This window comes from Daucus carota, chromosome 6 (assembly GCF_001625215.2).
Source record: "Daucus carota subsp. sativus chromosome 6, DH1 v3.0, whole genome shotgun sequence".
Lineage (NCBI taxonomy): Eukaryota > Viridiplantae > Streptophyta > Magnoliopsida > Apiales > Apiaceae > Daucus > Daucus carota.
In genome coordinates this window covers 30,180,754-30,202,688 of record NC_030386.2, presented here as the reverse complement: position 1 = coordinate 30,202,688, position 21,935 = coordinate 30,180,754, and the positions used below count along the sequence as shown (strand labels likewise).

General features: G+C 33.2%; 3 protein-coding genes across 3 annotated transcripts; all 3 read right to left on the bottom strand.

Moving 5' to 3' along the window:
* Positions 1–4,019: 4,019 nt before the first annotated feature.
* LOC108226227 (uncharacterized) lies at positions 4,020–6,198 on the bottom strand. The gene is made up of 7 exons (XM_064080501.1): positions 5,573–6,198; positions 5,391–5,493; positions 5,186–5,307; positions 5,006–5,087; positions 4,819–4,927; positions 4,480–4,746; positions 4,020–4,390 (listed from the first exon to the last, which is right to left on the bottom strand). The coding sequence occupies exons 1-6, from the start codon at positions 5,859–5,861 to the stop codon at positions 4,696–4,698; spliced, it is 756 nt and encodes a 251-aa protein (XP_063936571.1). The 5' UTR covers positions 5,862–6,198; the 3' UTR covers positions 4,020–4,390; positions 4,480–4,695.
* A 3,695-nt stretch (positions 6,199–9,893) lies between these two features.
* Positions 9,894–12,742, bottom strand: LOC135147035 (uncharacterized). The gene is made up of 12 exons (XM_064079266.1): positions 12,532–12,742; positions 12,263–12,420; positions 11,895–12,174; positions 11,708–11,804; positions 11,504–11,625; positions 11,346–11,427; positions 11,164–11,272; positions 10,934–11,088; positions 10,740–10,860; positions 10,449–10,658; positions 10,242–10,382; positions 9,894–10,161 (listed from the first exon to the last, which is right to left on the bottom strand). Exons 2-7 carry the CDS (start codon positions 12,410–12,412, stop codon positions 11,230–11,232), a joined length of 774 nt encoding a protein of 257 aa, XP_063935336.1. The 5' UTR covers positions 12,413–12,420; positions 12,532–12,742; the 3' UTR covers positions 9,894–10,161; positions 10,242–10,382; positions 10,449–10,658; positions 10,740–10,860; positions 10,934–11,088; positions 11,164–11,229.
* A 1,611-nt stretch (positions 12,743–14,353) lies between these two features.
* LOC108225401 (uncharacterized) lies at positions 14,354–21,866 on the bottom strand. The gene is made up of 5 exons (XM_017400252.2): positions 21,448–21,866; positions 20,895–21,353; positions 20,564–20,816; positions 19,435–20,453; positions 14,354–19,206 (listed from the first exon to the last, which is right to left on the bottom strand). The coding sequence occupies exons 1-5, from the start codon at positions 21,863–21,865 to the stop codon at positions 17,564–17,566; spliced, it is 3,792 nt and encodes a 1,263-aa protein (XP_017255741.1). The 5' UTR covers position 21,866; the 3' UTR covers positions 14,354–17,563.
* Between the last annotated feature and the right edge of the window lie 69 nt (positions 21,867–21,935).

Genomic DNA, 21,935 nt, shown 5'->3' with positions numbered 1-21,935 from the left:
ACAATCTTGTGGACATGCTTATATAGAAATTTTTATCATATGGTCATTATACAGTTGTGTCATGTGTGACCGTGCCATTTCAATAATATTAAGTGAGTTGGTTTTTTCATTTTTTAAGTGGATGTGAGATTAGAAGTCAAATATTAAATCAACAAAAGAATATACATGTTTCTTTCAAAAAACAAAAGAATATACATGTCAGTAAGCTATTAAAATACGTAACTTGACCGGTTGACTTTATCACTCAAAATACCAACGTTGAGAAATAAGGTCCGTATCAGAAAATTCCCACGGTATAGAAAATTCGAGCAACCTCTCCGTGGATGACAAAAAATTCTACGTATGTGGACGGAATTGAATTTTAGTGCGTATATGAATAAAAAAAAAGTTCAATTAGTTTTATATATGTGTGGCTTAGAGATCAATCACCATTCAGTTTAGTGTCACCTCTGTGCCAAAATTCAAATAGTGTCGAAACAAGGAGAAACGTGCGCTATGCATTTTAAATGTTTATAATTTATTTTCACTCGTTGCTTGCTTTAAATATTTACTTATCCACTTTTACATGATATCCATCCTTCGACTCATCTTGTCGAAGCCATATTTTTCTTTACCGAAACCCTACGAGGTTCACAATCAACTTTAGACTGCGCAGTAGAGTACTTAACAGGAAAAATATTTTTGTTACTGGAGAAAGCGATTAGTTTAGATATAAAAGTACCGCTTCTATAAAATTCCATTTTAATCTGAAAAATATTTATTCTATTTATTAGTATAAGTCGGTCTAAACTTAGAAACAAATTGACTTAAATAAGAAGTTAATTCGGTATACTTTCTTTAACGACTGAATTTTTTAAATTTTTTTTAGAAAAAACTACCCGTAATTTACAAATAACGTATACATTATCTTTATTTTTGTAATAATATTTTTAATAACAGCTCATAAGTCATCAATAATATCAAAATCATCCAAACACTCATGCTCCTAATTAACATTTAACAATAGATTAAAAAGAAAAGAAAAATCGTAGTTTTAACCGGATTGATTCCCAAACAAATCGTAGTTTCAGTCATCTGTTGACTTAATATTCACAATTTTAAGCTTTTTGAATTTTTAATACATATTTTTAAAATTTTAATTATCTTATTAAATTTTAGGGCTTATATATATATATATATATATATATATATATATATATATATATATATATTTCATATTAAAAATCCAACACAGTCTTAACACGTATTATATTTCATTTATTTAATCGAGTCATGGGACAACAAATGAATGTCAGATGTGTTTATATTTTAATAATTGTTTAGAATTTTCGTTTCAAAAAAAAATTGTTTAGAATTTAATATAATCATATTTACGGGTGAAATGATTTTTAAAAATTTTTATATTGTTTTTGTAATGCTGATAAATATATACTAATCAATTTTTTTTCATTATTTTATTTATTTATTTGTCATTATAATTCATAACCTTTTTTATGCTACTTGAGTATATAGAGCATGTTCATTTTGTTTGCCATCTAGAAAATTTTAATTAAAATATACATTTTATTTTATTAATGATAAACACATATATTAAAATATAATCTTCATTCGTAAAATATCTATCGGATTGGCAAGACACAAAAATAGAAATAGTTATAAAAGTAATTTATCATTATATTTAAGCGTCTCTGGTAAATAATAATATGGGGGAAAAAAGGAGAAAAAGCACTTGTATATAGGAATGTCCAAATACATTGCAATTGTGATAATTTAAGTCAGTAATATATGATAATAATTTTGTTTGTTGTGAGAAGCAGTATATGACAGCTTCAATCAGTGTAAAATATGCAATAATCTATGATACCCATCACGGTTAGCAAAATTTAATTAATGTTGCTTAGTCTGTACTGGGATAACACAGATTAGCCCATCCGATGGTCTATTTCATCGCACTGGTCACTGTGCACTCGCCGTTTCGACCGGGATAGCTTGTTTTCGGCATGTGGTGCAATTCCCATTAAATTAGCATACCTATAATTTGTACACGCATTTATATAAACATCCCAGAAATAAACCACTGTGTACCGGTCGGCAGAGTTCCATAACTACAAAAAAGAGAACTACAGTACATAAAAAATAAAAAATAAGTTAGACATGAATAAATTAGTTAGATTTTATTTTTTTAATTTAGTTTAAGAGCCAAAAAAAGAGTTAAGAATAACTGTAATAAATAAAAAATAATATATAATATACATATAAGTGTGTTTGTTTTAAATCAATATCAATGAATTAGGATATAAAAATTCCGTGTCTCATATGTAGATCCTTATCTTTATCTTATTTGGGCATGTTCTTTAATGCATACAATAAAGTCTCACCTAATATCCTTGCAATTTACGTACATGTTCAAACATTTTATGTAATTTATTCCATAGTTATTCTTAGTTTTAATTATCTATTACAAATTATAATTCTAATATTAATTTAAAATTATTTTATATTTGACCTTTTTAAATAAATTGTTAAATTGAATTTACTATAATATATTAAATATAAATGATCGATAAATTTATATTATAATATTCAAATATTCACAAATTTAAAGTAAATAAATTAGACAACTATCTGATTGAGTAGCTAATCAAAAAGATTTGTACTCCCTCATTCAAGTAAAATACAAATCGAACGTATTATAACTAATATTTAAACTGATAATTTTAAATTATATAAACAAAAATATGTTGTTAGTATTAAATTAAACTTAATCATCAATTGTAATTTATTTATTCATATTAACATTTGTCAATATATATTAATATTGATATATGTATAGCAAAAACTATAAAGGATTATATACATATTACATTAAATATTAATTTAACAAAAATAGTTTCAATTTGGTCGGAACGTAAAAAAATATACTCCCTCTGGTCTTTTATATAATTATAAAGGCACTTTGACTTTTTGCACATTGTTTTAGGAGCTTTGACCACCTATTTAAACTTAATATTTTCAAATTTTTCTTTTTCTGAATAATAATATTTATGTTATATTTTTATTCAGAAAAAAAAAAATTTAAAAATATTAAGTTTAAATATGTGGTCAAAGCTCCTAAAACAATGTGCAAAAAGTCAAGGTGCCTTATATAAAGAAGCAGAGGGAGTATCATAATCTAGTTAAAATTAATGAATACTCCCTCCGTCCTAGTTATTTGTATACAAATGGTTGGGACACGTAGACCAAGAAATATTATAAAAAATAGTAAAGTTAGATGAAAAGTGGGTATAGTGGTGGGACCCATTTATATTTAATAATAAATTTGAGATAGTGGAGGAAAGTAGTGGGTGTAATAATATTTATATTATTATAAAATGGAGATAGTGGAAGAAAGTAGTTGATGTAGTGATGTTTTATATTATAAAAATTTATATTTTTGAAATGTATACAATTGATGGAACATCTTTAAAAAAAACTGTATACAATTCATTGGCACAGAGGAGTAGCTAGTATTTATACACAATTTATTAACAAATCATAATTTTTTTTCCATTCGTCCATGCATGAATACCTGCACCACGTGCCACTTGCCAGTATCATTACTAGCTAGTGTCTTGCAAGTTGCAAGTTGCAAAGATGGAATGCCATGAGCAGGGCCTCCTAACTTTTCTCAGGGGCAAGTTCAATGATAATTTGGTAATAGTCAGATTTTTGGAACTAATTACAATAAATATTTTCCGGTGTAGCGGGCTTTTTCCTTTTAAATAGCTTTTTTTTATTTCAAAAAAGCAAGGTGATGCGACGTGATGAATATTTGTGAGGAGGTGGTTGGGGAGAGTCAATGAACCGTAGAGATTTGCTGGTTGATGCAGCAGAAGAGGACGAAGTTTATCTAGTAAAAAAAAAAAACTAAAATCAGTTTATGGGGTCTAATTTATATACTAACTAGTATTTGTGCCCGCGCTGCAGGGCTTTGGTAAATAAAAAAACTTGAAAAAACCAAACCATTCATGATAATTAGATTTGCTGTTTGAAGATTACAGACAATACGGGCGATAATTAAAAATATTACAAAACTTAGATTAAAGATTTCGAATCAAAGTTTCAAAGTTTGTTTCCGTGATGCTGACTAATTTGTCAGTGTAGACGAATCGTAGTGAAGACCTGACAGCGCTGGCATCTGAGTTGATGATGTTGCTTGTGTTTTTTCAGTTTGGAGTGTTTGCTGGACTTCTGCCTGAGCTGACTCCAATTTGAATCCTTGGCAGATGTTTGTACCCCAGTACAATCCAGACTTGTTTACAACATTTGCTTCAGTGATCTCTATTTTGATTGTATATGGTTTTTTTGCCATTAGTTTGAAACAATCTGGGAAGAAACCTTCTGGAGCTTGCTGCTAATCACATTTATGTACAATGTCAACAGCTTTAAATTTTATGTTCTTAGAACATCAGATATCTGTTTGGAGCTAAATAATAATACCCGTGGAATGATCTCTCGAGCCCTTTTCGCAATAACTGTCCTCACCTCTCTGTCTCTTAGTATAACTTCAATCGATCCAGTACTATCCGCAGCAATGACCACCAAACGGAACCTTATTTCTGGATGTGGAACAATCCTCCGGCAGCTTTTGCAGGAATAGAGGCCCTCTGTAATTTCCACTTCCAAATCACAGGATGTGCAGACCTTAAAATACCACTACTGTTTTTCATCGATGTGCATAACTGTCACATGGGCGAGGACCTCATCCTGCATTTAATTGTCAAATGATAAAGAACAGATTTTACAAATTTACCAAGTGTATGTAAACAATCTCTTCACCTCAATAGAATCTTTTCCCAGACCCTTAATGCCTTCCACCGTTAAGAGGGGAGATATTTTTTTCTTCTGAACTGCCATGACTTTCTGAGAAAAATCTGGCACAGCTAACCTACATATTAAAACAAAAGGTTTGTATATTCATTTTCAGCATTCACTCAATTAAAAATGAAATGTAGGTAGTCTTTACATTCTCCTCAGCTGGTTCACGCTATGATGCTTGAAGTTCAGATAGTATGCTGTTGGTGCAACATGTGTTATGTTAGGTTCATCTGCATGACAAAATGAACAAATTCAGCTACATTTCAAAGTTGGTTTTAGCTTTTTAAGCTTAGTAAATATTTTTGACAATTTTCTATGCGTTACTTACTGTTCCATAGTTGAACCCTGCATGCAGCGATAATAATTATCACAGGAGTATCTAGTTTTGATGACAGCGCCTCCACAAATTTCTGTGCATACTTATCCCAAAATGTGACATTCACATTTGTTCTGTAAAACAATGAGGAAATAATTAGTTCTTTTAATTACTGAAATAATTCGAAAAGCATGCCCAAAAAACAGCAAAAGCTTACTTCCCATCTGATATAACAAACTTAGCCTGCTCTTGTTGTTCTCCATGTCTATTAGTTATCTGTTCAAGAGGAATGTTATGATCTTTCATCACACCAACTACATCTGTTATTTGAAATAAGTTTTAGTTCATAGTTTAATGATCAAGCATGGAAGGGAGATTTTAAATTGAAAGGCATTTTACCAATGACATATTTTGTTTCATTCACCAGCGGTAGGAGTTCACTCAGATCATAGAAATCAAAAAACTCTGTAGCAATGTTTGTTCCTCCTTGAGGAATCTCTTGTATCTTTGTGTCCTGTGAGAATATTAACTGATTTGTATTTCGTACGCACCTGAATTTGTCTGTTGCTTTGTAGTCTTGGACTGTGAAACCTGTAATAATGTAGACGTTCCCTATTCTGAGTAGTCTGTCCATGTCAAATGCACATCCGGTTGGTATGAATGCATGGGCTGTAGTATTCAGCAGCATAAAAATTTAAAAGACATTGTATGTATTAACATTAAGAAATTTTAGTGAATTTAACAACTTTTACCTTGTGGTCCAGCAGCATTATGTTGAAACTTTTGAATTCTTCGCCTTTCTTGGTTGCTCCTCTCCATTTACGGATGACACGAACTTTCATTTTGTAGTTATCTTTCCCTGTTTTCATGGTTGACAGAGTTGCATATTGTGTAGACATTGTTTTCTTACTGCTTCAGTGTTTTTGTGCTTATGGTGTGTAAAGACTGAAATGAGATTGTATATAAAGTGTAGGAAAGTGCCTAACAAACAAACCATGCATTTACGTATGTTATTAAGTTTGTGATGTAACATCTGGGATTATTCGTGTAATTATTTGAATGATTAATGAATATTATATGAATATTATATGAATTTTGGTGAATTAATTGGTTCATGTTCTATTTATTTAGTTATGTATTTTTGATTAAATTTGAGGAATATCAATTTTTATATGTTCAGTACAAAATATAGTTTATTTAGATATGTTCATATCGATTTATGTATTGTCAGATGATTTTATATTTGATTTATGGATTTAATTATGTATATTTTAATTAATCACTAATTATTTTGATTTTCCGAAAACCGTCAACCTGTAACGGTACCGAGATTTTTACTTCCCGAAAATTTCAACTAAATTCACCTTTAGCCTAATTTGAACATTCCGGACACTTTTCATGTTTTGACTTTTTCGATCCGGAGTACGGTTTGTTCCGGAGCCGGTCCGGCGGAATCTTTCGGTATTCGATAATTATCCGGTTGTATCGATAAACGTGAAATCAGATATTTTATACTCATCCTTATCTTGTAATAAGGACGGTGGGACCCGCATACTAATGACGGATTAAAAAGCCCCGTTTTGATAATTATCTTGAAAACCGGTACCGATTGGACCCGTTTTATTAGTATAAAGCTATTAAACATTGTATTTTCATGCCATATATGATCCAAAGGGGTACTAATTATTCATAAGTATAAATATTCTTAACCGTACTTTATTTCATTACGAAAATCATAAAACCAGTTAAAACCGAGAAATTCCTGAGAGTGTTCTTCGTGTTCTTGAGATTCAAACGAAGAATCGGAGGTGTTATCGGACTCGGATTTTGGTGTTCAAGTATCCAAATCGAAGGTTTCGACGTGTAGAATCCATTTTCATCATCAAACACACTCAGAAATCATCAGGTAGGTTCGGATTTTGGATTATAAATTCGAATTAAATAAGCTTAAATTAGGGCTTTTTGATTTTGAAGTGGTTTATGTGTTTTGATGATTGTATGTTGTAGATAATGTTCTCCTGGTCATTTTGGTATATCATATGCTTGATTTGGAGTTCAATAACGTGTTCAATTTGAGGTTTAATCTTCGAAATTAGGAATTAGGGTTTATGAGTTCATATGAATAATTTTAATTCGATTTGGGAGTTTATTATATGGTGAATCTGGGTTGATTTTGAGGTCACCAACACGTTTAGGCGGTTGAGAGGAGTCGATTTCAGTATAGCATCGTGGTGGAGGAGGTCGAATCCGACCTCATCGGAATCTGGAAACAATCTCGCCGGCGGCGAGATTGTTCTTGATTTTTCCGGTCGATCCCGGCTGTGTCTGGTAAATTTGATTGCGTGGATTAGTTGTGGAGGCTGAGTACTCCATATCTGCATCAGTTGGAGGCTGTTGGTGGCCGGAATCGCCACCTCCGGCGAAGTCAGGGGCGGCGACTGCAAATTTGCAGTTTAGCCCCTGAACTTTTGGAGGTGGTGAAGTCTAGCCACCCAAGTTGTATTTCTGTCATTTTAAACCCTGGAGTTTTCAAAGTTTGCAAATCAAACCTTGAACTATTAAAATCTTTTAAAAGTTTTATTTATTTAATTTTAATTTCGAAAATCATTTATTTTAATTTCAAAAATTGTTTTTAATTATTTATTAATTCAAAAATAAATCTGATTTAATTTATTAATTAATTTTAATTAGTAATTAATTATAATAATTAGTCAATTAATTTGATTATTAATTGATTAATTGTTTTAATTAATTATTAATTGATTTTAATTGATTTATTAATTAGATTTAATTATTTTAAATAATTTTAAATGATTTTAAAATTCCGAAAAATAGTTTCGAGCTTTAAAATATTATTCTAAAATATGATTGAAGCTCGTTAATTGATTTCAAATGATTTCGGACTTGATTTCGAGTATCCAAAAATGGATTATTTATTTATAAAATGATTCTTTGACCCGTTTTGATTCCGAAAAATGTTTAAAAATTCATAATAAATACCAGAAAATCCATTTGACTTCCAACTTCCTTTGAAAAATATATTTCATTAAATATTTTGTGTGATATGTGCTATGTGCTATCTGATTGATATGTTATGTGTTTACGTGATTGATATAGAATTGTTTTTGGCATATCTTTTGATCCGTAAATCGGATTTGGGTGAGACGAAGGGTAGATAGAAGTTCGTTTCGAATAAAGGATGATGAGAATAGTATGAGATCACATATTGATAATTAGTTGTGATGATTAGCAGAGAAGCGAGGCGTAATAAAAGGGAAAGCAAGTGGATATAGAATAGTATATCGAGCAGGAACTATTGAAATTTGAAATCGTCAGTATAAGGCAAGTTTCCTTGGTACTTTCCTTCAATGATATATATATGATCCTTGATGTGATTGCTTTGCGAGCTTTCTAATTCACTCATGACACTTATTGAGCCATATCATGAATTGTTTAATTCGTCGATTCTTAAACCATCAACCAGATTCTTTGACTATCACTTGAACTATTCATTCATTGATTCTTGACCCATTAACCTGATTCTTTGATATCTATTTTGGAAACCTTATTCAATTGTAAACCTTCAAACCTTGAGATTTTTGGATAACTACCATATAAACCTTATTTCAATGTTTTGACACACCTTTGATCTCCAAACCAATTGACTGGAAGTCAATCATACCTGGAATACCATACACCCCACAATTGTTGTTCCTTTTCAATAACTTAATTTCTTTGGATTTGAAAACACCCTTTTTACATGTGAATTCTTTAACAAAACCAGAAACCTTCTTTCATACAAACCATGATCATTGTTACACTTGAAATCCAGATATGCTATATCTGATTCCTTGACTCGTGGAATTATTCCTGATTCTTATTTTGGAATATTTTAAAGATGCTTCTGCGTTGTATTCGGTTTCTGCTTCAAAGTTTAATCATATTGTTAATGATTCTGTTTATTGAATTTTATTGTTGCTTATTCTGATTCATAATGGAATTGGATAGTTTTTCTTAAATGGACCAAATGAATGGTCAGACCAGATGAGTGGTCGCTTTAGGCCAATGTGTGCCTTGGATCCAGTAAACGAGCATGGCGGGGCCTGCTCGGGGTTAGTGTCTGACTGATCAGCAGCCTAACCTTTGGTTTTTAAAAAAATAAAATTTAATATCCAATTCTAATTGAAACTCTACAAAGAAACTTTGACATTGAAATTGATTCTATTAAATATTGATTTCCATCATCTTTTGATAAATGTTTAAATGGATATTGTTATACTTGCTGAGCTTGTTAGCTCACTCTTGCGATACTTTATGTTCTTTCCAGTGAAAGCAGAGAAGGTTGGTAACGATGATACTCAGGCTAGTGGTAAGGCCAGGATTCCAGGCTGAGAGATGGAGAGAGCTATCGGCAGCACTTGACTTTTTATATATGTAATAGTTTGAATAATGAGACACAAATGACGTGTAAGCTTGTAAGATTTAAGTTTATATTTTGGGATTTGGGTTTGTAATAATTAAAGTTGTGTTGTGGCTTGTTTTATACTTGAACCTGTTGCGATCCATGGACAGTTAAGGGTCACTATATATAGTATATCATTAATTACAGGTTTATGATAAGATGTGGACCCCAAACTTCTGACCCGGGTTTGGAGGGCGCCACATGTGAGGTGACTACAACTGTGTAGTATTGAATATTGAAGTTCACCTAACTGATCTACAGGGAACTACTATGTTAATTACAGTTCAGAAGCAATAATAAATAGTTAGTGACATCCACTTTAAGATTAGATAGAAGGACATAAAAAAAGTACAGTCCATTACAGACTTTAACAAATCTGTTAAGTTTAGGCTGAACCATAATAATAGTTAGTTGCATAAAGTCAGATCAAATATAACAAAAGAGTTTTGCTGTCTTAATATATGGCAAAAGATAAAATTTGATCCATTGGCAAAAGTAGTTTTTGCTGTCGACTTCATTCCAAGGACTGCAATGAAAAATGAGGTAAAATAAAAATTCTCTTCACTAAATCATCAGGTAAAATAATTAAAAAGTTTGAGTTAAAACCTTTTCCTTCCTAGCATTTCTCAGAACCTTTGCAGGTATTTCTTCTGTTGGGGTGAAAGGCACAGGTTCGATTTCAGCCCTAGGTCTGGTCTTTGTTGAAGAGATGCCAGTATTTGGTGTGTTGTTATGGTCATCTTTCAACTGTTGAGCATTACATTATTAGAAATATAACAAATTAGTAATTTGAATTAGACAACTTTTACGTACGTTGACTGTCATAGCATCGACCATTTGAGTATCAGTTTGTGCCGAAGGATCAAAACTTGCTCCGCTCTCCATTTTGTCAAAAATCTCAAAAGCATCATACACCCTTGAACCTTTTTTCAAATTGTTGTCCGTAACGTTCAAAGTGATGGTGTAAATCTTTTTCTCAAACTCCTTAAGGATCAGCGGGAATTTTCCTTCAGTTTCATCATTCTGAATAAATTCTGAACTTAGTTATTCGTGGGAGCAATAATAATAATTGAAAATATTTAAAAGACTTAAATTCATCTATACCTGAATGGCCTCTGCCTCAATGTCAAAAACCGTTTTGTCAATAATTCGACTGACTTCTTTGTCAGGAAAAATGACTACAATGGAACCTGTGCTGTCACTGCATAGAGTGCACACACGGAATCTGCGGGAAAAAATAACGAATGAAGCCAAGTAAATTTATTTATTGCCATTTAAATATAATAGTGAAATGAAACCTTTTATCAGGATATGGAATAATTCTGTTGCAGTCAATGCATTTGAAAATGCCTTCAACTCTTGATATTTCTTTAGGGCATTTTGTGCAGACAACATAAAACCAAGAAGATTGCTCTTCGACCTTAGTGACTTTAACCTGGCACCTTACTTTGCACTGAAGAATAACATGTTAAAAAGAATAACCTAATAAATTGACTTCTAAAACAAAATTTCATATGCAGTGCATTACCTCAGGAGAATCAGGAGCCAACAACTTAATATCTTTTATCGTAAGTGTTGGGAAATTTGTCTCTTCTTATGGTGGTGACGACACTGGTTCCTTTTTAATTGCCTTCAAACTGAATGCTTAAAAAAAAGTCAGCAGTGCGCAAATATATTTTATTATAAACTAAATAATCTTAAAAGTTTTACTTGTTTTTGATCTCTGAGATACTGTAATGAGTAGGATTGATGTAGATTCTCGTAGCTGGGTAAGTTGTGATATTGGCCTCACCTGTTATTACATTTACATATAATTTACATATAATTAGTGTACATTAGTAAATGTACAAAGTGATTAAATTTGTTACCCTCATAAAGCGCAACTTTTGCTGCACATATAATAACAAATATCTCAGTCTGGTTACAGTTTTCTAAATCTTGCTCAAATTGAAGCCCAAAGTCATCAAAAAGAGTCACACTAACAGAGTTCCTACATGGGGCAATAAATATAGTTAGATCATTATAATGTGTACTTCCTGTATGTGGTGTGTGTTTGTCAGTTTATAATCTACCTTCCATCAAACAGATCAAATTTTGTCAGCCTTTTTTCGACATCATTTTTGGTGGACTTCATGTTTGGGCGGACATTTTGCATCTTACCTGCCACATCTGATAAACAAAATCGCATAATAATGTTTTCTGGCTTTAATAAGAAAGCTTTGCCAAGCACAATTATTTTAATCCAGATATTGAGTTTACCTATCAAGTAACGGTTGTCTTCAGCTAATTTTTTCATCTCTCCCAAGTAGAACAAATCAAAAGCATACTTTTCTATTTTCAAACCCCCATATGAATCTGTCTCCAATTTTGTGTGTGTTGTGAAGTAGATATGCTTCTTGTGTCTAACTGGTCTGTATGTCTCATCACCGACATAGTCCTTCACTTTGAAATTTGTTAAAACATAAACTTCTCCTTCCTTGAGATGTTCAAACAGCCCTTGACAGTATTTTTTACTTGCAAAAGCATGAATCCGATGGCTCTATAAACAACATTATATTGATTAAATTATATATCCAGTCCAAAAATCATGTAATTCATAAGAAATAGGAAAGGTAAATGTAGTTTACTGAGTCATCTATGAAAATCATATTTACGCCATAGAATTCTTTCTTTTCTCTGTGAACTCCCTTCCACAAAGACTGTAACCTTAGTCTACATTTCCAGTCGAATCTAGCTGGATTCAAGTCGTTGATTCTTTCGAAATTGTTAAGTTCCATCGAAGATACTATGAAAACATACAATTCGACATTAAATAACAAATTGTAAGACATAGTAATGAATATGTGGATGTTAAAAAGTGGAAGCTGTGAAGAAATTAGTTGATGTATTAACTCACCTGAATTGAAGACGCCTTTAAGCAACAAACCTAATTCTGTAATGAAAGGGAATGGCGCCCAGATCTGTAATAAAGTAGCAAGTTCGGCTGAGATTTGATGTGTACAGAACGCGGGTAATAAGGAAGTGTGTAATGAACAGAGTAAAGTAATACTCTTCCTGTAGTCCTGTAGTCCTGTACTGCAGTATAGTGTCTCGCAAGCTTTCCTGTAAGAAGTGGTTTCCTATCCTTCATACTTCGTTATTATAATTACTGTTAAAATTAAATTTATGAGGTAGCTTTGTTTTATATTTATGAATTTAGTGTAATACAAAAGGCTGTATTTTGAGTACATATGTTTCCCATTCTAATTTAAATTCTTCTAATATAAAACTTGATTTGCTTTGTTTTTCAACGGAATTATAGATATTCGAAATCTAATCATACAAACTGTAATTATGTTGTTTGTATATTCATAATGTAATTGAGTTATGTACATTTATTTAATTTTAAAAAAATGTGGGAAAAATATTTTTGTTATTTGAAAAAAATTGAAAGAGTAAGAGCATCTTCAATGGTGTTGGCTATAATCGTTGGCTAAATTGGACATTTAAGACGTAATGTAAATTTTACTGAACCTGTAACACGTATCGCTTCAATGGCATTGGCTATATTGGTTCGTTATAATTTGAAAAAAAGTTTTTATTAATATTCAAGATTGTTAAAATAGAATATATATTTTAGATTTTGTTACAGACCTGTACAGGTTCGAAAAATTAAGGCATCCATAGTAGTTTAGCTAAATTTATAGACAACAGGTCATCATGGTTGGAGAGTGAATTTTTGAAGTGGTTGGTTTAGTTTTTTTTTTTTTGGCATTAGAACTAACTTTTTAGCTAAATTTTTTTCATGGTTGGAGATGATTGAAGTAGTTTAACAAATTTAATTATTCGAGTTCTTAGGTATTGGACTATAATTGGAAATAGTCTATTACGTAGTTGACTATAAGTGGAAATAGTTGATTAATGCGAAAGATAAGTATTTTAGGAATTTGGATTAGTTGGATTTGTAATTTTGCATTTGTGTCCGAGTGCGCAGTTATCCAATTGAGGATTAATGTTTGCACTGATTAGTTATTAGACGTAATTTAAAATTTTGGTTTAATTGAAAGGACAAAACTAAGTGGAATTTGGATTTATTGGATTTGAGGAATTGAGTCGGTGGTCGACTTTGTAGGAGATTACTTGTGGAGTAATCTAGTGGAATTTGGAATAATTGGATTTGTATTGTAATACTGTAGAAGAAACTTTTTAAGTTTGTTAATGTCCTGACGTTAAAAGTACTTTCTGTAAAACTTATAATAAGGTTTAGTTAGGAATACATAATTTAATTTGTAATCAGTACATTATATTGAAATTTGGTATTGTTATATTGAATATTTGTTAGAAAATTTTATTTTTAAATGTTAGTATTATAATATTATAATTGGGTTTCACTACGCATAGTACCTTAATTCTCAAAAGTTTTAAAAAAAAACGTCCACAAATAAATTTGGAGGAATTTTTTTTTGTTTTTTTGCTCCATACAGTAGGTTTAAGTACGAATTATTTTATGCAAAGATGTCATTATAATTTGTTAGTTTTCAATCAAAGAGTATTTGTTTGGTTTTTAGTTAACATTTTTTTAAAAATTCACAAATGAACAGATAAGTCACTTAATTGAATTTTGTCATAGCGTATTTGGACATGATTTCTCTTAAATGTGTAAATATATTTATTGTCTCGCAACATAAGAAGTATTTATAGAGATTTGAATTTAACTTGTAAGTCTTACATGATGTTGACCTGAAAAAATTTGAAATAAATATAGGATATTAGAAGTACAATGTGAGAAGACATTTAAAACTGTAAAACTGTAACTACACTCATAACGTTAACTTTATTGAGCCACTAAAAATAGGATTTGACATCCATTTTGTCTGCAAAATTTAATTAATATGTACTATGGCGGTATGGCCTTTTAACTTTTCGTTTTGAGTGGACTTTTTCTATCCAAGGAAGTGACTGTTACTGTAACTCTGTGAGAAAGGTTGAATTTGCATGGCGTCTTCGTCCTCCAGGTATCTTCTTTTCACTTTTTCTTCTTAAGCAAAGACAAATCATTTTCCCAATAGATAAAAGTTTGTTTATTCTTAATCTTTTTGGATTTCAGGTGTTTAATAAAAGGTGGAGAAGGTATTGTTTTATTCTTTGTATCTTTTCTCTGTATTACTGATAGATAAAAGTTTGATTACTCTTGTTGCGTACTTTTGTCTCTGGATTAATGATAGATCAATTTTTTGTTGAAGCAGCAAAAATGGATATGATTTTTGAAGGAAAAGGAAAGAAAATGGTTTGCCCCAACTCTGCTTCAAATTACATTCCTGGAATACTGGTAATATATTTGTTTTTTCGTGTGGTTGTACTTTAAGCCTAAATCAGCTATTTAACATATTGGTTTTTTGAAAATTTTTTAGATTTTACCAAAAAGTTTCTGTATGGATGTTTCTGAGAATGTACCTGATGTAGTTTTGTTACATGTGCCGCCTGGAGTTGTTTGGAATGGATTATATAGCAAGCCAAAAAATTTGATTCAAGATTTAGATAAGATGATGATCTATTATTCTGTTAAGCCATATCACATGATTGAGTTGGAGTATATTGGTGGTCCAAATTTCAATGTAAAGATTTATAATCCTTATGGTGTGGAAGTTAATTACCTTGTGGCTGAAAATGCTGAGAGCTCAGAAGCTGTGGATAGAGATTTTTTCAATTTCTCTGAAATTGAGCTAGACAGACTATATGGCATTATGTCTTCAAATGTATATAGAAGTGGGTCGGCGCTATATGATCTTCCTATACGCAAAAGTCATCTACGCAAGAAGGATTACATAAAGGTATAATGTCTCGTATGATCATTGATTTGTTTAACTATTATTGAATTTCATGTCAGTGATTGTTTTTCGATGCAATAATAGGTTCTAAAGAGGAAGGCCTGTAGAAAGGTTGGTCTTGATGAGTCAATAGATTGTGTGCATCTGAGTTTCAAGAATATCACATTTGTAGTTATGTTGAAGTGGAAAAATGGAAAAGCTTATATGGATAGCAAATGGAATGAATTTGCAATGGGCGGCCAATTGAATGAAGGTGATACTTGTTCTTTTCACCTAACTGGCACACCACGCAAGTTCCAGATTTGTGTTTATGAAGGTGATCTGCTATCAAAATGTAATGAGAAAGGTAAAAGTTTGACTCACTATTGCATTACACCAACTTGTTGCTTGTGGACCTATTTTGCATTTTCATTTTCCCAATTTTTGTTAGGAATTGGACATAAGACTGGTGTTCCCAACTGGTTCAAAATTGTGACTGATGTTTTTCTATATGCTGGACAAATGGTATGCTAATTTTTATTTTTGGCATAATTTAAATAAGAGTCATAATATAACTAATATTAAAGTAATTGTTAGGAAATCCCAAAAGTGTTTACGCAAATCGCTGGTGGATGCAAGAATAAGCATGTGCAACTGGTTATGGGTGACGGAGAAGTTTTTGCAATTGATTTCTGTGTGTCTGGAAATTATTTCTATGGGCTTAAGGCTTTGGCTGACAAATATGACATTGAACATAATGACATAATGGTCTTCACATATGTAACTGATTCGACCTTTGCCGTATCTTGGTTCAAGTCTTCTGGTATGGCATACAAATACAAAGCTAAGAAGCAAGGTCATTTAATGGGATCTTTATCTGATCTTCGTGAAGAAGTTGTTGTGCTGTCCGACAGCAGCGATTCAAGTAAGAAATACATGTTGTAGAGCAAAAATTAAAATGTTATGTGAACTGCTATTAAGTAGTTTGATAATACTCATATTTAACCTGTTTCTGCGTTAGGTGAGGAGAGTTCAGAAATGGAGAATGGTCAAATTCCAGGTAATTAGGAATTTAACATCCACTGTGACATTTGTTTTTATTACCTGGATTATATTTTGAGCTTTTCAAACTTGATATGCAGTGGAGGAGCTGGCAGAAGAAGTTCATGAGCATGAGCAAAATAATTTGTCATTTCGCATCCTTTTGAAAAAATCTCATGTCGACAAAAAGGCACATGGTGTGGTAAGTATGAAAATATTTGATGTTGTTTTTTTAGTGGCATATGATGTTTTATTTATTTATTTTTTTTGGCAATGCAGTACTGTCCTCGCAGTATATACTCTGGTTATCAGAGTTGGAAGCCATTGACCACAGTGAGGCTGCTGTGTGAAGGCAATATCTCTTGCGTTTGTGTTCTGCGCATTGGAAAGCAGTGCCGCTTTGGCAGAGGATGGACTGAATTCACAATTGTTAATGAACTTGCTGAGGGGAACAGTCTTTTGTTCGATTACATCGGTGGGAAAACCTTTGAAGTTGGTGTTGAAAGATAGAAAAAGTCCTTTGCAGTAGTAGCTAATAGTGGTCATGGATGATAATTATTAGAATCAATCTTTGGTTATAATTTTGGGTTAGCTTCCATTAGCTGTCTTTTGCTTTAACATATGTAGCTCTTTTAGGAGATGGTTGGCTGAAAACTTGTGAACGTTAACATTGGCAGTCTTTTGCTTTTGATCAAGTAAATCTGTATCAATGTTTATTAAAACTATCTTCTGTTATCTGCCGCAGAGATTTATGGCCCCTCTTCTCATGTATTTGTTATTTGACTTTGGTTTGATTGCAGATATATTGAAATGCATGAGAAGTTTTGGTAGTTTTAATTTCTGACTATAATTTCTGCCTGAAAGCATTAGGGTAAAACAGTATTGTATTTGCACAATGCTTTCAAATTGCTTGCAGTTTTGTTATGCAAGACATGATTTTTTTTGGCACTGTAAATTTGGATTTTGTAGCTGTGAAATATAATGGATCCATATTAATGTAAAAATGTTGCAGATTACATGTGCCAACTACAATTACATTACAATACTGATATGCAGTACTGTGATTGAATTACAAAAGTTCTGAAACTTGCTTAACATCATCTAGGCTTTTGGTAAATAGTAGAACACCTCTTGGTAAACAACATTTTGGGTGACATTAGTAGGCTGACCACTTTCATCATCAATAAAAATCCTTAATCCTTGAGGAGACGTGACTCTGCTAATTGCAACATAAAATTGGCCATGTGTAAAAACTCCTTTCGGAAGATAAAGTCCGACAGTTTCGAGTGACTGGCCTTGTGCTTTGTTGATAGTCATTGCGTAGCAAATTTGCAATGGCATTTGCTTTCTGACCAATTTGTAAGGCAGCCGAGTATCGGATGGACATAATTCCATCCTTGGAATAAAATGTCGTGTCCCAGCAAACGAACCACAGATCACTTCACATTCTACACAAAACTTGAGACATTTGGTGATTATCATCCTTGTTCCGTTACATAGACCAAGTGTCTGGTTCAAATTCCTCATCAACATAACAACAACTCCAACTTTTAATTTCAAATCATGGGGTGGCATGCCAGGCACATTCATAGCATTCAGATATTCTATTGTGAAAGCTAAGTTGAAATCCTCCTCTGTTCCGCCAAACTCCTCAACACTATCCACACTATAGTATGACACAGATTCAGCTGGCATTCTCTCGACAATAAGTGAGTTAAGATGACTTACAGTTTGATTAGTCGGAGTGAGAATTGCTCTTTCGCTCAAGTACTTGGGATCTCTGCATTTGTCTTCAAAATCTGGGAAGGTAGTTGATATCATATTTTCAACAGAATTCAGTTGACTAACATCACAAAACTGTTGTGGCACTAAGATATCATCTTCTTTGGCATTTGGAAATTGATTACTATCTGGAGCAGCGAGTTGGCCGTTTCCAGCAGCTAAGACCCAGTTAGCAAACTGAAGTAGTTCTTCTGCTTCCTTTGTAGTGCTTCCTTGATTGAGCCTCATATTACGGGTTAGCAGAAAAATCTTACAAATTGACCCAAGTCGCGATCTAGTTATACACGCTGACATAATTTCGCTCCTGTCTCCTTGAGTAATGACAGGTAGTATTTGCCTGAAATCTCCACCAAGCAGAACAGTAATGCCACCAAATGGCAAGGTAGCTCGCCTAGGATCGACAGATTTCATTATATCCTTGAGTGAGCGATCCAAACACTCAAACGCATACCTATGCTGCATTGGCGCTTCATCCCAAATAATTAACTTTGTCTGCTTGATGAGTTCTGCTATGTCAGAATTATGTGCAATATTGCAGAGCGAAAAATCATCAAGTACTATGGGAATCTTGAACCGAGAATGTGCAGTGCGCCCACCGGGTAGAAGTGTTGCTGCAATCCCAGAGGAGGCCACTGGGAGAACAATATCACCCTGAGATCTTAACTTTGCAATTAGAGTTCTCCAAACATACGTTTTCCCACATCCACCACTTCCATAAAGAAAAAATAATCCACCTTCATTAGTGTCAATTGAATCCAAGACAGCTCTATAAACACCAAGTTGCTCCTCATTGCAGTTGGCAAGTAGTTTGTCATGCTGACACTTCATCTCAGCAAGGTTGTAGCTGGTTTCCTCAATAATCAAATTATTTGTCCCATGTTGGAGGTAAGTTTCTGGAGGCTGTGGCAACTGGGAGTAGTTTTTCAAACTTTTCCCAATTGCTCGAAGCAATTCATCTATTTCTGCAATTATAGATGTAAATTATTATTATAAAGAAAAATCGGTTTTCAGGTCTACACAGGCATGAAATGGTTACTATAATATTAAATGCCCAAAAAATTCTAGTTCTCAAATTGTATCCAAAAAAACATTTTAGTTTGCATTTCTGTCCAGATATGAACTGCTGCATAAAATATGAAATGCATTAAACTCTATAATTTTAATCATTAATTAATGATATTTATAATTACCTGCAAGGGCATAGAACTGCAGCTGCAAATCATTAAGAATTAAATTTTGATTTTCACTGAGCAATCGGCGCTTCAACAAAATGTCGTCTACCATTTGTCTCCAGTGCTTTCTCCACAAATTTGCCAAGTCAGTGACTTTACAATTGACTATGATGTGCACAAAGAGTTGGCGGATTTGAGGAGGCAATCCACCAGCTGCACATTGATCCAACACATCATGCCACTCTTTGTCATCGTCGAGCAATCCATATTCTTTACATGCATCACGGAAACACTGGCAAAGTACACCATTTACAGTTCTTATATCTTCAAATGATGTAGGGCCTCGGACTTTGGTCAGGAGCATACGCAAGTACCAAACCTCACCACTGCTGTGATGAGTGTAAGAAAGTCGACCAATCTGCTTGCCACTTTTTCTTGGATTCCACCTTCTTTCAGTGTCATTCCAAACGTAGTGCTGTGGAATTTCATCATACGTATAACATCGCGCTGTAGCATCAAAACGATTCAACACGAAAAATGCTTCCAGTTTACTAAGCCTTTCTTTCTCTCGATCCACAACTCGTTCCAAAGGCTCATTGGCACGAAATGTACAGTTTTTTTGACCTGGCAAATGAAATGGCAAGCGTTCAACAGACAAAGTTCTGTGATGAATGGGAAATCCAAATATCCTATAAGCCGCTTCAGCTCCACAAACATATCTTCCGTCAAAGTAAGCTTGTATCTCATCTACTGGTTGGTCAGTGCTTTCATTCTGTTTTCTCTTCCGACGGCCAGTAATTTCCACAGTTGCAGTGTCATGGCCTTTGAGGCAGTATTTGAAAAGATATTTTATACTCCGAGCATGGGCACAAATTTCAATGTTCATATGACATTGATACTTGACCAATAAATCCCTATTGTACGGGACAACCCATCTATTGTCTAAATCAGACTTGTGTACATGAACGGTGACATCTTGCTTGCGGCGCATATAAATTGGGAATCCACTGTCATCAAATACTGTTTTCGGGCAATACCTATATCCAAAGCATTTGTAATAGCAAGTAGGAGGGAAAATGAGAACAAACGATCACTCAAATTAAAGAGTATACAAACATGACTGATTTAGATAGGCGAAGAGGCTTACTTTTTTGGAAAGTGACGAATGCACTTGAAATTCTTCATGCACGGAGATTTCGGATTTTGTAAGCCGCATGGACCATGCATCATAAAACTTCTGACAGCAGCATAGCCGGCGGGATCAACAGCAGGATCTGGAATCTCAGCCGATACAAATTTGTCGACATTCTCTTTTAAAAACTTTTTTGAAGGACCGTCAAGCCAAATTAGCATATGCACGTGGGGCAATCCTCTTTTTTGGAATTCGACAACATACATCACTGCAAAAGTTAATAGCGTCAGGTACATTTAAGCAATTACCTACAGACTAAAGAATTTAAAAGTGTTTATTTAAGTACCTCCAATGCATGTACCAAAGTGAGCCTTCTTTTTAATGTCAGTTGTTAATTGCTCCAGCTTCAATCGAAAAACTCTGGAAATAATATCAGGGCTATTGGCTGGAATGCAGCCAGGTAAAAATGTCATCATCCGCTGAATTTCATCCCACATTGAATTACATGTCATTGTGAGGAATATGTTCGGATGTCCAACATGCCTGCAAACAGCCAGCGCATCTTGGAAATTTTGCTGCATATAGCGCTTTGAGCCTACAAATCCAGCTGGCAATATGACACCTTTACCTACGTTGGATGCATTTACATCTCCACTCTTCATAGAATCACAAATGTGTGTATACAATTCGTTACGCAAAATAGTCTGGTGAGTACGAAACCACCACAAACGTGTCTGTTCCATGGTAGAAAATGCATCGACCATGTACTGCTGGAAAAGCCTTCCTCCTAATCTTGGAGTCATGCCTGCAACAAAAAAATAAAAAGAATTAACTCGACTGTTTTCAGCATTATGCAATATGTTTTTAAAAATAAAGATCTGCACATAATGTTAAATGACCTTCATTTTGCCTGACTTGGAATTTATAGGAGTAATAGTCCATCATTGATATCATGTCAGATTCTTTTTCTGAATCCTTGTCAGCACTCTGGAAACGTATTCTGTTATGATAACCATCCTCACCAGCTGGAAACAATAGCCCGGATATTGCAGGGCCATCAGTTTGGGGGTGAATATATGATATTCTTTTCAAGCCACCAAATTTCTGCTCAACTATAATGTCACGATCAGGAGATGTGCTGTCACTGCTGCCAACCATTATACCTGCCACCTCATCAGAAGATGCTATGTGATTCTCTCTACCACTCTGTGATCTGCTTATTTTAAGCTCAACTTTCAAATCAACCAATTCTGCATTTTCAAAGCGATCACGTGCTTGCCGGAACTTGGAAACCAATTCATTCGTATTATCCAACATTTCTATGAGACCTTGGACAACATCTTTATCAACAACTTGCTGGTCAGCAACATTGACCCAACGGAGGCGA

Excerpts from the sequence above, each read along its gene's own strand:
- LOC108226227 (XM_064080501.1), bottom strand. The coding sequence starts at position 5,861 with ATGCTGCTGAATACTACAGCCCATGCATTCATACCAACCGGATGTGCA. Across the intron at positions 5,494-5,572 it reads TGAAACAAAATATGTCATTG|ATGTAGTTGGTGTGATGAAA; the intron begins GTAAAATGCCTT and ends TTCAAATAACAG. Across the intron at positions 4,928-5,005 it reads GTGAACCAGCTGAGGAGAAT|GTTAGCTGTGCCAGATTTTT; the intron begins GTAAAGACTACC and ends TTTAATATGTAG.
- LOC108225401 (XM_017400252.2), bottom strand. The coding sequence starts at position 21,865 with ATGTTGGATAATACGAATGAATTGGTTTCCAAGTTCCGGCAAGCACGT. Across the intron at positions 20,817-20,894 it reads CTTTGGTACATGCATTGGAG|TGATGTATGTTGTCGAATTC; the intron begins GTACTTAAATAA and ends TAACTTTTGCAG. Across the intron at positions 19,207-19,434 it reads GCAGTTCTATGCCCTTGCAG|AAATAGATGAATTGCTTCGA; the intron begins GTAATTATAAAT and ends CTATAATTGCAG.
- LOC135147035 (XM_064079266.1), bottom strand. The coding sequence starts at position 12,412 with ATGGAACTTAACAATTTCGAAAGAATCAACGACTTGAATCCAGCTAGA. Across the intron at positions 11,626-11,707 it reads TTTGATCTGTTTGATGGAAG|GAACTCTGTTAGTGTGACTC; the intron begins GTAGATTATAAA and ends TGCCCCATGTAG. Across the intron at positions 11,428-11,503 it reads AAAAGTTGCGCTTTATGAGG|GTGAGGCCAATATCACAACT; the intron begins GTAACAAATTTA and ends ATGTAATAACAG.